The sequence below is a fragment of the Papaver somniferum genome, chromosome 5 (assembly GCF_003573695.1).
Source record: "Papaver somniferum cultivar HN1 chromosome 5, ASM357369v1, whole genome shotgun sequence".
NCBI lineage: Eukaryota > Viridiplantae > Streptophyta > Magnoliopsida > Ranunculales > Papaveraceae > Papaver > Papaver somniferum.
Genome location: NC_039362.1, coordinates 191,226,137 through 191,240,045, shown reverse-complemented (window position 1 = coordinate 191,240,045; position 13,909 = coordinate 191,226,137). Strand labels below are relative to the sequence as shown.

Genomic DNA, 13,909 nt, shown 5'->3' with positions numbered 1-13,909 from the left:
TATGTGGAGATTGAAACTCATCTATCACTTGGAAAGTCTATTTCTGTTTCATCTCCTATATTGAGACAAAAGTCGTATTACTATATAGTATTTGATTATACACATTTGAGATTTCGAGCCGAGTTTAACTCGCTTACATATTTCTCGAAATATGTGTTGATAAGCTTTCGCTTCAACCATGTTCATCTTATATTCTTGACGAAAGTCAAAAGATGATCATGTGAAAATTGTCGAGTAACATGTTACATGGTTTGTGTGATACAATCATTTGGTGTAGACTTGGAATGTTTCGTTATAATTATTTCAATATCTTGAAAATTTCTTTGATGTTAATAGTGTGTGAAAACGGCTATTGTCATCCTCTAAGAAAGTTTCAATGATTGAAATAGAGTTTAGAACAATTGGATTTGAACATAGTATGCACACTTTCATATATGTAATCCATGTCCGGGAACCATAATATACATACCCGTACGCGTACCTGTTGGTTTGTGAAAGTCCGGGTACCTAAGTACACATACCGGTACGCATACTAGCGTAAGATATAGGTCCAGAAATTTTTGTTGGAATTTGGAAGTGATTAAGGTATGCGTACCCGTTCGCATACTGAAGAACCCAAACTCAGTCCGGTCACTATGGTATGCGTACCCGTTTGCATATCTAAGTGGATCTTGTTCTAAAATCGGTTTGTTTATGACTAATACATTTATATAATAAGGAATAAAATCTTTGCAAACCGTGGCTATAATGTTCATGAATTGATTCAAGTGAATCAAACCAATTTTGCTTCAATTGTATTCTTTTATACTTCTATGAGAATATAGCAATTGAACAACTCTATAAATAGTTTCATTTAAGTCATTTGAACTAGTTGTGGTTAAGATGAATACGGTTGATATGAAAGTTTTCATATAGCTAACTTTGGTTAACTACTGTTGAGCCAACCTTGTGTACACGTTTAGGTACAGTTACTCAAATCTAAATGAAGGTACATTTCATCTGTGTATAACAAGCTAAGTTCGATCTAACGGTTGAAAGATATTAGTTTGGGTTGAATCATGATTTCATCTAACGGTGAATATTGAATGCTTGGTTACCAAGGTAACTTAGATTGCAAACCCTGATTTGAAAACTAGCAACTGGGAAACCTAATCCCCACACCTCCTGTGTAATACTAGTTGCGACTGAAGTCGATTCTCTTTTAACCTTAGATTTTTCACGAAACCCTGTAGGTTAACGACTTGAGGACTTCATTGGGATTGTAAAGCCAGACCCAACTTTTTTTTTTTTTGTAGTTGTGTGTTCTGATCTTGCCCTATTCTATCGTGATTGAGTACTATCTTCTCTAATATTTGCTCGAGAGTGATCTCCGATGAGCAAGATAAAAAGTAGTCGCAAACATCTTCGTCTCATCGTTTGTGATTCCACAATATCTTGTTTCATTTCCGTACGATTAAGATTATTGTGAGGTGATTGATAATACTAGGTTGTTCTTCGGAAATATAAGTTCGGGTTATCAATTGGTTCTTGTGCACCTTGATTTATCAAAATACGGAACAAAAACTCTTGGGTATTTCTTTCGGAGACGGATTTATTCATTTTATATACTTTTCTGTGTGAGACAGATTTGTTTATCAAGTCTTCGACTTTGGGGGGCAAGCTAACTCTTAGTTGCGGGTGAGATCAGCTAAGGAAATCAAGTGCGTAATATCCTGCTGGGATCAGAGACGTAAGGAGCGCAACTATACCTTGAATCAGTGTGAGATTGATTAGGATTCAACTACAGTCCAGTCCGAAGTTCATTGGTAGTAGGCTAGTGTCTGTAGCGGCTTAATACAATGTGGTGTTCAAAACTGGACTTGGTCCCGGAATTTTTTTGCATATGCGGTTTCCTCGTTAACAAAACTTCTAGTATGTGTATTATTTCTTTTCCGCATTATAATTTGTTTTATATAATTGAAATATCACAGGTCTTGCGTTGAATCGATCAATTAGTAAATCCAACCTTTGGTTGTTAATTGAAATTTATTGATCCTTGAACATTGGTCTTTGATACCGTTTAAGTGATTTCTCGTATATTCAATCTGGCTCACTATTCTTTGGAATAATAAGCAAAATTTAGGCTTTAAAATTTTAGTAGTGAGAAAAACTTGGTATTGGGCGAAGAAAATCTAGGTGGATGAAAAAAAAGCACAGGCCCAAACTTAACAGTGTGGCTAGGGTTTAAAAAACCCTATTATCCTCAAAACCCTATAAAAACACTACTCGGTATTCTCTCTTGCTAACATCATCTGAGACGGCGCTTCATATTCACCGTCTGTATCTTTTCATCTTCAGATTTAATTTTCTTTAAATCAAATTTCTTGATATTGTTGAATATGATTTTGTTTCTGAAATCGAATTAGAAAATTAGATTTGTTTAGAGGAGGCTATGATGATATATAAGTCATGCACCACTCAGAGTGATTTGATTTTCATCAAATCAGTTGCTGATAAACGACTCACCATAACTATTCTGAGCCTTGAAAATCAACTTTATATTCATTAATTTGTTGTTCTTAGTTCAGATCTATTGTTTTTGAAGATTTATTTTTATCTTTTTTAGTTTTCATTTAGGATTTTTGATTGAGGGAAATAAGAAAGATCCAAATGATGGGTCCTTTGCGGCCAACCATGATGCGGACCGTACAGTAATAACATTGCTGTTGGGGATAAAAATTTGGTCTCTGATGGTTCTTTCTTTTTTCCATTCTAACATGTATGTTGCTTCCAATCTGTTTACCTCGGGATTCATTATCCTGTTCTGGTTGTAATTAATCCATTGACTTCCAACGGGAGATAAGTGGTGCAATTGGTTGAGATTGTTAATGAACACACGGTGAAGTATGATTCTCTCAATGAAAATGTTGTTAATATTGATGATGCTCTAGGAATTGTGAATTGGAACTTAAATTTTTTATTTTTCTGATATTTTTCAAGTTCTGTTTCACAATTTCCAGTACATTAATCAAGCTGCACTGTGTTTGATTACAACAGTAAATCACCTCAAATAATCTTTTGTACAGCATCACAATCTTTTCAGTATATCATTTCTTGTTTTTTTTGTACTGATCAGCATTAGCCCTCTCTAGTTATGACCTTTGTGTTATAGATGCTAGCATTTTCCCTAGCAATACTTGGTGAAATTATATGCTTATCTTAGAAAGAGATTGAAACTTTCAATTTTTTTTATTTTGATTGTAAAGTTATATCTACGTATAAGAAAAAGGGATTGAGCATTGAGGGAGTAAAGACTCTCTATCTTGCATACTACAATGTTATTGCACTGCCAAAAAGGGCAAAATATCTCTTCTGCGGGGCTAACCTCTCGAACCCACAGCTACAAATCTTGGGTCGATGCTTGGTAAACCTTTTCACTTTAAAGAATAGCGGATTCAATTCTATTGCATTTTCGATGTGCTAATTGTAGCTCAGAAACTCCAAAGCTCAATTCTTGCCGGACCATAAAAAATTTCTTCCTTCATGACCAGAAAATCCTGATTTCAGGATCCAAAGCATCTTCATAATTATCCCATTTTTGATTAATTTCTAACCAATTTTTTGGTATATTTCATCCATGACCAGGAACAGAAATCGAACAAGACACACAGCCGGATCACCGATCTTAAATCCACCATTTATATAATATACACAAACGAGTAGTACAACCAGTTCAGCTCGTTCCTGAAAATGCTCAGCAGCAAATTCTTGCAAATGCTTTGGTCATGTAATTGGATTTATGCAACAAATTTTTTTTTGGGCATTTTGGGGATGCAGCTGCGCTGATTGACAAAATGTTCCTTGGAGTATTTACAGTTGCAAATGAAGAAGAATAATTTGGGTTTGATGCATAGGGGTGAACATGGAACGTGGTTGTGATGGTGTGTTTATGAGAGTAAAGCTCGGAAAGTCGATAGCATAAGCAAAAAGGTCAGTAGCTATCTCCATTCACTAGTTTGCATAAGTGCCAGACTTTTCTCTCCGTATCTTCATATCCCTTTGAAATTGATGATCGTAGTACTGTACATGAGAAACTGTTAATTTTTAGGGACTTTCCAATACAGTAGTGGAAAGCCAATACATATACAGTGTTTTGTAATTCATCTTTTATTGGTGATGGAAACATTTTCCTGTTCGGTAAAAGACATTTCTGCTAACATGGGTAAGATTATGCTGCATAGTCCAGGAAAGCCAAGAATCCAAGAATAGAAAGTAGCCAAAGAAACAGGTCAGTGTAGTCCTTGTTTATGTCATTTCCCCTTCTATGTCTTGTTGCATTGTTGGATTCGTCGAAGATGCCTTAGAATTAAAAAGAAACATGAAAACTGAACTACATTGTGAGTTTCGATTATTGGTGGTTTAAACTATGTGGAAGCTAAAATCTGGTCAAGTTGCAGTAAGAGAATAAGTAGATGAGTTTGGAATTAGATACGAAGTATGGTCTTATATAGTTAATATGTACCCAGAAGGTATGACAGTTAGATGATGATAATAAAAAAACTAGGGGTTCTAAAGGAGTTTTCAGGTTCCAATTGGGTTGAAAATAGATGGTAAGGTCAGAGAGTTTGTTAGTTCTGATAAATCTCATTCTTAATTTGCTTTGCTGGATGTGCAGTTGATGTTAGCCTTTTGCAAGAATGACTACCATAACTTAGAACTGCGGACTATCACAATTTACAATCTACAACCCAACAATTGAACCGCTTGATTCATTCTAGAATATAGAGTATATGTAGTTTCCATTGGAGTCAGATATATGAAATTTATCAGAATTCAAAAGTTTTCTCAAAAATGGATTGTATTAGATTGGTATAAATGACGATGAAGAGAACCTAATTATATATCCAAGTCACCCTTGCATTTTATGAGGTACAGAAACTACACCATAGACAGAAACACAGACGAAACTCAGACAGCTACACAATTTTTCTAGCTAAATGGATGTACAGAGGATATTAAAGAAAAAAGTAGGAAACCGAACACCATTTTGCCTTTGGTACATTTATTCTTACTTCCCGGGAGCGAAGTTGGTAGCGTATGACCAAGCATTGTTGTTCACTGGGTCGGCAAGGTGGTCTGCCAGGTTCTCTAGAGGACCTTTTCCTGTCACAATAGCCTGAACAAAGAACCCGAACATGGAGAACATAGCGAGGCGCCCGTTCTTTAGTTCCTTTACCTTTAGCTCGGCAAATGCCTCTGGGTCCTCTGCAAGGCCTAATGGATCGAAGCTGCCACCTGGGTAAAGTGGATCGACGACCTCTCCTAGCGGACCACCAGCAACTCTGTAGCCTTCGACGGCGCCCATAAGGATGACCTGTGTGGCCCAGATAGCTAAGATGCTCTGAGCATGAACCAAGCTGGAACTGCCCAAATAGTCTAGTCCTCCTTCACTGAAGATTTGAGATCCGGCTTTGAACCAAACTGCTTCCCCGAATTTGACTCCATTTCTGGAAAGGAGTTCCGGGAAGACACATCCCAAAGCGCCAAGCATCGCCCACCTTGAGTGGATCACCTCGAGTTCGCGGTTCTTGGCAAAGGTCTCAGGGTCAGCTGATAGTCCAGCAGTGTCCCAACCATAGTCACCAGCGAATTCACCAGTAAGGTAAGAAGGAGACTCACCAGAAAAGGGTCCGAGGTACTTGACACGGTCTGGACCGTACCATGGACTTCCAGAAGAAGCGGCAGGCTTCTTTGCCGCTGTCTTCCTCATCGAGATCTTGCTGTTCCCGCTGGATCTAACATTGGTTGGGAAATCTGATTGTGGGTTTAGAGTCACAGCTTTCCCTGCAAATGATGGAGAAGAGAGAGCCATGGTGGCCATTAATATGTATCTGTTGTAGTTAGATTGAAAATGAAAGATTATTGAAGATTGATTTGGTGAGTTAAGACTGATGCCGTTCAAGTTCTTTATATATGCTAGTATTGGATCAGATATATGTATCCATGAATATCTTCTACTAGGTTCTCATTGGCTGTAGAGTTTGCACCACAAATTCAAGATTCTGTGATTTTTTTTCTCAGCCATGCAATATATGTCTGACATGGATTGTCATAGACATAATGAACTTAATAGGGACAGTGGTTGACACAAAGCTAGACATTGTAAAACTGAAGTAAAATTTGAAGCCAGATTACTGAATGTGTAGGATTAGTCTTATTCCATTGATGTTTTGAGAAATTGGAGTTTCCATGTTTTAATTTGATCTAATAGATTGTAAATTCGAAGACTTTGCTGATCCTCATGAATCTCATTTTTTGCCTGATTTTGTGTGGAATTGTTTTGATCTTACCGGATGGGCTAGTGTATGCTAGCATTTATTTCATTTTTCATTTAAGCTTTATTAGTGTCGAACATTTTATTACGGTGTTATTTTTTCTATTTTTGATCATTTTGCATAGTTGGATACTGAATTTTTGCCCAACATATTTTGTTCCTTTCATTTCTATCTTCTCATTCTTGGCTTGCTTCCCTTGGAGTTATCTAATTTCGACATCCCACCAAAACCCTTTCTAAACCAACATAGTTTGCCTTGTACTGTTTGTCTGGTGTGTCGACCCATGAAAATCTTCTACTGTGTTGTTATTGGTTGTGGGGTTTGCACCACGAATTCAAGAATCGTTGTGGTTTTTTCTCAGCCACCCAATACATGTCATGGATTTTTCTAGAAAAAGATAGGGACAGAGACTGATACAAATCTACACACAGTAAGACGAATGATATACATTAAGTGAAAATTGAAGCAAGATTAGGGAATGTATATTCCAGTCTTAAGAGTAACTGTAGAAGAACTGCAGAACTGAAATCCATCTTGTTGGCAAACCATTTGTCCCCTGACCCAAAAATCTAACTGCAGCATGACTGAAATCTTTGAAGTACCTTCTCCTCTTTGAGGTCAAAGTTCAATTTCTTGCGCCTGCCCTGCATTCTTTTTTTTTTGTTATAAGGCAAACTGAAGGAGGAAAAAAAAAAAAAAAGCTGAGCTACGAGCTACCCTTTTAGCTTTGATGTTGATGGCGTTGTTGCTACACTTTCAAACTTAAGACTAGTCAGTACACATCCAGACTTAGTAATCTAGTTAATGAAAATACGACGGTTTCTTTCTTGACAACCCTTTCTCACTCAGTAATGCGCAAACCTGTTGACAGTGGCAGGTCAGAATTGAAGGTTGAAATTATGTCGTGGATGGAAATTAAATCGACTCTTGGCTCTTTTCTAGCTATTGACATTTGCTCTTTGGTTCTTTACCCTTTCATATGGTTGGTTGGCTGGCTGGCAGGCCATGACCGAGTACTTCTAACTAGATAAGATATTGACAAAGTAAGTAATCCATATTACTATTCCAAGCAAGCCAAATGACAAGAATAAGACAACAACATTCAGCTGCTTTCCTTGAGAATTTTCAATCTCATTGGCCGTTGCAGGCTCTAAATAACTCTCCAAGTCTAAACCAGGTATATTAATATTATCTTTAGTAGCTTGTTTACCCCTAAGAGTGCGACCTGGCCTAACCAGCTGACATATGAACAAAATAAATAAATAAGCAGATACGTGGATACTAGTATTTTTCCTTAAAAAGATGCATTGAATCTAGACATATTATTCTATCAACCCTATGCCTATAAAAAAAGACCCCAAGGCACTGCCATAATTGGTAAGGAGAATCCAAACAAACATACATACATATCTAAAAATCCAAATCTTTCTTTCATTTCTGTATCAAAACTCCAGGTTTATCAGAATCCATGGCTCAAAATATTGCAGAAGATGAGGTATTGAGGCTAAGAAATGAGGAGTTGGCAAAAGAATTGAACAAGAGTTTGATGAGGGAAGAAAAAATGAAAAGAGAACTCGAAAAAACTACACTCAGACTCTATGTAGTTGAAGAAGCAGAGGAGAGGCTGTGTTCTCAGCTTGGCGATTTAGAAGCTGAAGCTTTAGAGTATGTGCGGTCGTATCAAGCTCAGATACAGTCTTTGAATGAACAGCTTTCTAAGGCTCAATCCCTTCTTCAATCTATTAATTCTTCTTCACCCAATCGTTTTTATAATGTCAGTTATTAATTAGATAGATCCCAAAGAAAAAAAAAAAAAAAATAACCCAAAAAAATCAGAGTGAATTGTAAATATTTGTTTGGGCTTGTTTCATGTTTGAGCGTGTGAATTTTTGTAAATCTAATCTGGTTGTGGGAAATTGTTGTTGGTTCTAAAATTTTTGAGATAATTAGTGTATGATCTGATCATGTAAATTCAAATCTAGTTATCTTTTTTTAATCAATATATATTGTTTACTTTTCTTCTTTGTGAAAATGTATTCGTTTTTAATTTTTATGCACATAATTTGCCATTCTCAACTGAAATTCATACTTCTGGATGTTCATAACTTCATACAGTTTCAGACTTCAAATAATTGAATTATTGCATGATCCCCCAAGGCCCGGTAGACCGATCTATCCAAGTAAAATCCCATGAAAGAAGGGAAAGGTGGCACTTCAGTAGAATGGCCTTCCAAGCCACCTCCTCGAATGGGAATTTGCGTGGTCAGTCTGGACTCTGCTGGAATCACCCTTACATGATCACGCACTAGTGGAATTCATCGTTGTTTATATATATATATATATATATATATATATATATATATTAATTTTTTGGATCAGTCGCTGTCTTTATCTAATTCATCATTTATTTAATGATAAATCCATGTCAACTTATATTGCGTGGCTGAGAAAAAAAAAAAAAGAAAAAAAAAAAACTCTTGAATTTGTGGTTCCAGCTCCACAGCCAATAACAGCACACTAAATGATTTCCATGGATAGACACATCTAGCTAGTATTCAAATGAACGAGAATAAATGTCTGTTAAATCTGAAGTGATCATTGTTGCATAGTTCAGATGAGATCATCTCTGATTAATTTTAGAAAAAAAAATGTCTGTTAAATGTTCCTACATTTGTATCAGTCAATGTTGAACCAGTACAAAGCTTAAACCTTACAACAACAACAACATGGCCCCTACAGGGCCATCTTTGCCACTGGAATAGGTTAGGACCTTCCACCATCGATAGCCTCAGTGTTTTACTTATAGGTGCCTAGCGAACCACTTGTACATCCTAAGTTACAGATTCTTATATGGCCGATGCTTGAGTTCCTGTGTCGCGGCATATGACAATCAAGAGTTATAGCATTAATTTCCCCTCTTTGAGGTCAGATTTCAGAGGTTCAATTCATAGTTTATATAGTCTCTGACGCTCATCCCTCGTTCAGTGAGTTTGGGTTGTAACATAACTGTTGCATTGCTTGTGTCAACACACACAAAAATTCCTTGTGGAAAATCTGTCTCCAAGCGCGCAGAAGCTTCAACTGAAACTGAAAAAACCAAGCCTTCATTCATTTTTTAAGTCGACCATTGAGCCCTAAGCTTCATGTACGCTTAGGAATTAGGTTTACGTTAGAAACAAGTTATGGAAACCAAAAAATACCTTCATGTACGCGTGATAAAGCTACGGACGGAAATTAAATTGACTCTTGGCTTTTCTTTTTTTTGTAGCTATCGCCAATTTTCTGCTCTTTGGTTCTTTACCCCTTCATTCAATATTTTGGTTGGTTGGCTGGCTGGCCATGACCGAGTACTGGATCGATATCAACAAAGCAATCCCTACATTAAAAATTTTACTTGGCATCACATACATTGAGTTAGAGATACTGAGACCTTTGACGTGGATAGTACTACTATTTTCCCTCCACAGATGCATTGAATCTAGACCCTTTTTTTCATAATCTTTTTTTATTATATTTCTTTTTTGAGTGGTTGGACTGACCAAATTAAACCACTGAAAACCGTCAATACGGGTTTGGATGGGGACGACCCTTCGGAAAAACAAGGCGAAAAGACGAGGGTACCAAATCCATTGCAATCTTTAATTTATTCACCTATAAATTCTCTTATCGAAAGTGACTGTCAATGGATAAAGTCGAAACAATATTACAAATTGGTATTCGCATTTTGCGTGATTGTCTATGTATACGAGATCGAGACAATACGATTACCAAAATGTGATTACTTGGTAATAGGTTCAGACTTAACCAAACACTATAGGATCACTATCAAGTAAAGCGGGGTTAACGTTTGTATATTTTACTTTTAATTATAATAAACAATTATAATTGCGGAAATATAAAAGTAAAAGACACGGCAAGATTTTGTTAACGAGGAAACCGCAAATACAGAAAAGCCTCGAGACCTAGTTCAGAATTGAATACTCTCAGAATTAAGCCAATATACACAATCCAAACCAACCTCGTGTAGTTGAGACCAAGCAACTACCCCTAGTTCACTTAGTTTTCTTAGTATCCCTGCGCTTCCGACTTCGATGAGTGCACACACTGGAACAATTCTTTTGGATCGTACTCTAGACAGAAAGGAACAATAAATTCTTTTGGTAACAACTCTATTGATTCTTTGAGATAAAGATATCTCAAGTCATATGCAAAGACTCTTCTGTTTAATCTAATAAACTCACTTTCCTGGTTAGATCAATCTATCCAATAACTAAAAAAGTAGTCAAGTTTAGATTCACACTCAATCCAAATAAATCTCAAAGAGATATATTGTGAATGTCGATCTCACACAACTAATCAATCGAATAAATCCGATTCTAGTTGGATCCCAACCGATCAAGGTTTGTGCAACACAAAGATATGAGAAACCAGTAAGAAATATTCTTCGTCTTCTTTAATCTTCAATTAAAACCTGCACAACACCACTTGAATCTCTTGTGATCAATCACGCACAGAACAAAGTCTGTTAACAATGGATTATCACAAGATATTTTTAGATCTACAAACAGTTCTAAAGATCCCGTCGATACTTCGATTTAGTTTGAGTGGATCTTATATCAGAAGAGAAGATTCTCAAGAATAAACAAACTAGGTGCAATCAACGTTTCAACAACTGTTAGTCAATCAAGTCAATCGAAAATTAATAACACTGCAACTACCTAGTTTCCCACCAATGGTACTCGTAGAGCTTTCTTGATCCCACTCAAGTCTTTAAACGGGCGGTCGTAAGAGATTTCGTTTAATTAAGGTACTTTCCTCTCCGAATAGACGGATCCACCGGAAACAACAAAAAGATGAAGTTTGTCTGGTTCTTAGGGTAATTTGCTAGAAATGAAAACTTAGGTATTTATAGACCAATAAAGTTTGGACACCAAGGAATTTCAAAAACCAAAAATATTCTCAAGATATGCAATGAATGTCAAGATTCGGTTTTCATAATTCCAGTAAATGCTTGTCCAATATTTTCCGAAATCTCTCAATAGAAAATCTCGGATTAGTAAATACACATTACTAATTTTTATTCTCTATAAATATGCATTTAATTACTGGTAATTAAAAGCATATATAACTAAAAACCTTAATTAAAATATTCTCAATTAATTTCGGTACAAGATCTCCTTGAGTACTAAGGAATATCTTTGAACAATAAATAATAAGAGTTACAGTCCGTGTTGAAAGTATGTTGACATCTTTTATCTGTAAATCATCTTTCGTATTTACATTTTAGGAATCAGTTTTATCACACTTCAAAACAAGTTTAGAATTGATTCACCTGTATTCCAAGGCTACTGTGTGATTGATCACATCCATGGGTTCAATCGGTTCTACCAATCACAAGGATCGGTTATATCCTAATATGGAAACATTACTTCTGATCGGTCACACAAGTTACCAGGACTGGTTTCATCAATTACCAGAATCGGTTACATCAATTACCAGGATCGGTTACTATATACTCATGGTATTGCTTGTGATCGTCCACACCAGTCACTAGGATCGGTTACACTAATTACCAGGATCGGTTACACCAATTACTAGGACCGGTTACACCAATTACAAGGATCAATTACAATTCTCTGTGATCGGTCACACCAATTACAAATATTGATCATACTATCTCAGGTGATTACTTAGGATCGGGTACACTAATTAATCAAAACCAGTCATACAAATCATAAGTCAGGCATTGTGATTGGTTGTACCTAGAGCTGTCAAACGGGCAAGCTAGGGTCAACCCGGCCCTAGCTTGCCAACCCGTACTAAGGTTAGGGTCAACCCTAGCCCTAGTACTATTCACGACCAAGCTCAAAACCCTAGCCCTAGACGGGTCAACCCTGACGGGTTGGCGGGTTGGCTTGTTAATGTTATCAATTTAAAAATTAAATTTAAAATTTAGGATTGTTTAGGATTATTCATTTAGTAAAGGTCGAACCTAGGTCAATTTGGTGTTTAACTAGAAGCCCCACCACTGAGTTGTAAAGTGGACGTTTTTATTGCCACTTAATCAACGATATAGCCGGTTACGGCGCTTTAGTTTTCTTAGGCAGAGAACCCTAACATCAACTAAGCATTTTACTTTTTTTTTATCATTTTATAAGTTTAAATTAATGTGAGTAAGACTAACTCACTGTTTAAATTATGCTAGTCCTTTTATCAATTTAGGACATCCCGAATAAATATGTGATTGATGAATCTAAGTTGTAATTTAATTTATTGATTGATTATTTAAAATCTAAAAATTGTTATATTTGTTTGGGTAGATCCAAAATTAGCTTTATTTATTGATTTAAAATTAACTAATTCTAATTTATGTTTGCAAATCATGGATTTTAAAGAGTTGGTGGGATTGAGGGATATATTTATTAATTTGACGGGTTGACGGGTAACCCATGGGTTGGCCCTAGCCCGGCTTGTTTTCTAGTAGGGTTGTATATGCCAACCCTAACCCGGCCCGTTTAGACAACAAGCCAAGCCGGGCCGGGTTGAAACAAGCCGGGTTAGGATCAACCCGCAAGCCGGGTTATAAATTGACAGCTCTATTTGTACCAATATACATAACAAAGTTACGATTGGTTCTACCATCTCACACATATTTGTAATCCAAAGATTTGCAATGAATAGCCGTACCAATAAGCCTAGTGATTCCCTTTCGATTCATAAAACAAGTTCATGAATGTACTTCCTTTAAGCATATGTAAAACATTGTTTCCTAGGATAAAATCTTCACCATTACCCATTCACATAATCATAACAACATTCATAAGATTATGTCGGTGTCATATTTACGAAGTTCAAAAGATAAGTATTATACTTCGTAGTCTAATTCCCTAATACTATGATCATGTCTCACTACTATATCCAATACACTGCTTTCCAGTTATGTTTTCAATATAGCACGACTTGAAAGATACGTTAGGAATGAAACAATTCAAGTCAATATTACTAACCTCAAGAGGAAGGATGATATCGTCGTTGTAGCTCGTTACTTCTTCACGTTCTTCAGGTCTTCGAGTAATACTTGTATGTCTCAATATTCCTAGACTTTCTAGTCTAACCTAAATGAAGTCGTCTCTAGTACATAATAAAGCGACTCTTAGATGAGTTTTGACACACTAAAATATGACAACCAAACTTGACATACTAACGCTTGGTGGGTTCAACCGAGCTATGCTCTAACACAAGGGGTCCTATTTTCAGTTGATAGTGTGAGTGAACGGTTTTTAATGAGTTCAAAAACATGGTTAAAGAAAAATCATTTTTGGCATAGGCTTGATAGAACATATTATTCTATAAAGCACAGGCTTCATAGCCCTATGTCGTTCCTCAAATCTGTCTACTTGGTCAATTTCATGAAGAGGATGGAGCTTAGGAGTATATATATATCTGTATCAAGCTTAGATACAGTATCTAAATGAATAACTTTCTTCAGTTCAATTCCTTCTTTAATCCATTAATTCTTCTTCACCCAAACGTTTTTACAATGTCACTAACTAAATCCAAATTTTGAAGAAAAACAAATTCAAGAAAAATAATCA

General features: G+C 36.2%; 1 protein-coding gene, 1 long non-coding RNA gene and 1 other non-coding gene across 3 annotated transcripts; 2 read left to right on the top strand and 1 right to left on the bottom strand.

The window, feature by feature from the left end:
* The first annotated feature begins 2,281 nt into the window (after nt 1-2,281).
* On the top strand, nt 2,282-4,182 carry LOC113284088. Its single transcript, XR_003327913.1, has 2 exons — nt 2,282-3,403; nt 3,625-4,182. It is a non-coding gene; the product is annotated as an uncharacterized LOC113284088 (long non-coding RNA).
* Nucleotides 2,427-2,523, top strand: LOC113284941. Its single transcript, XR_003328464.1, has one exon. It is a non-coding gene; the product is annotated as a small nucleolar RNA Z221/R21b (small nucleolar RNA).
* Nucleotides 4,183-4,824: 642 nt separating the features above from the next.
* Nucleotides 4,825-5,940, bottom strand: LOC113284080 (chlorophyll a-b binding protein of LHCII type 1-like). The gene has a single exon (XM_026533483.1). It carries the CDS (start codon nt 5,858-5,860, stop codon nt 5,048-5,050), a length of 813 nt encoding a protein of 270 aa, XP_026389268.1. The 5' UTR covers nt 5,861-5,940; the 3' UTR covers nt 4,825-5,047.
* Nucleotides 5,941-13,909: the final 7,969 nt, after the last annotated feature.

Excerpts from the sequence above, each read along its gene's own strand:
- LOC113284080 (XM_026533483.1), bottom strand. The coding sequence starts at position 5,860 with ATGGCCACCATGGCTCTCTCTTCTCCATCATTTGCAGGGAAAGCTGTG.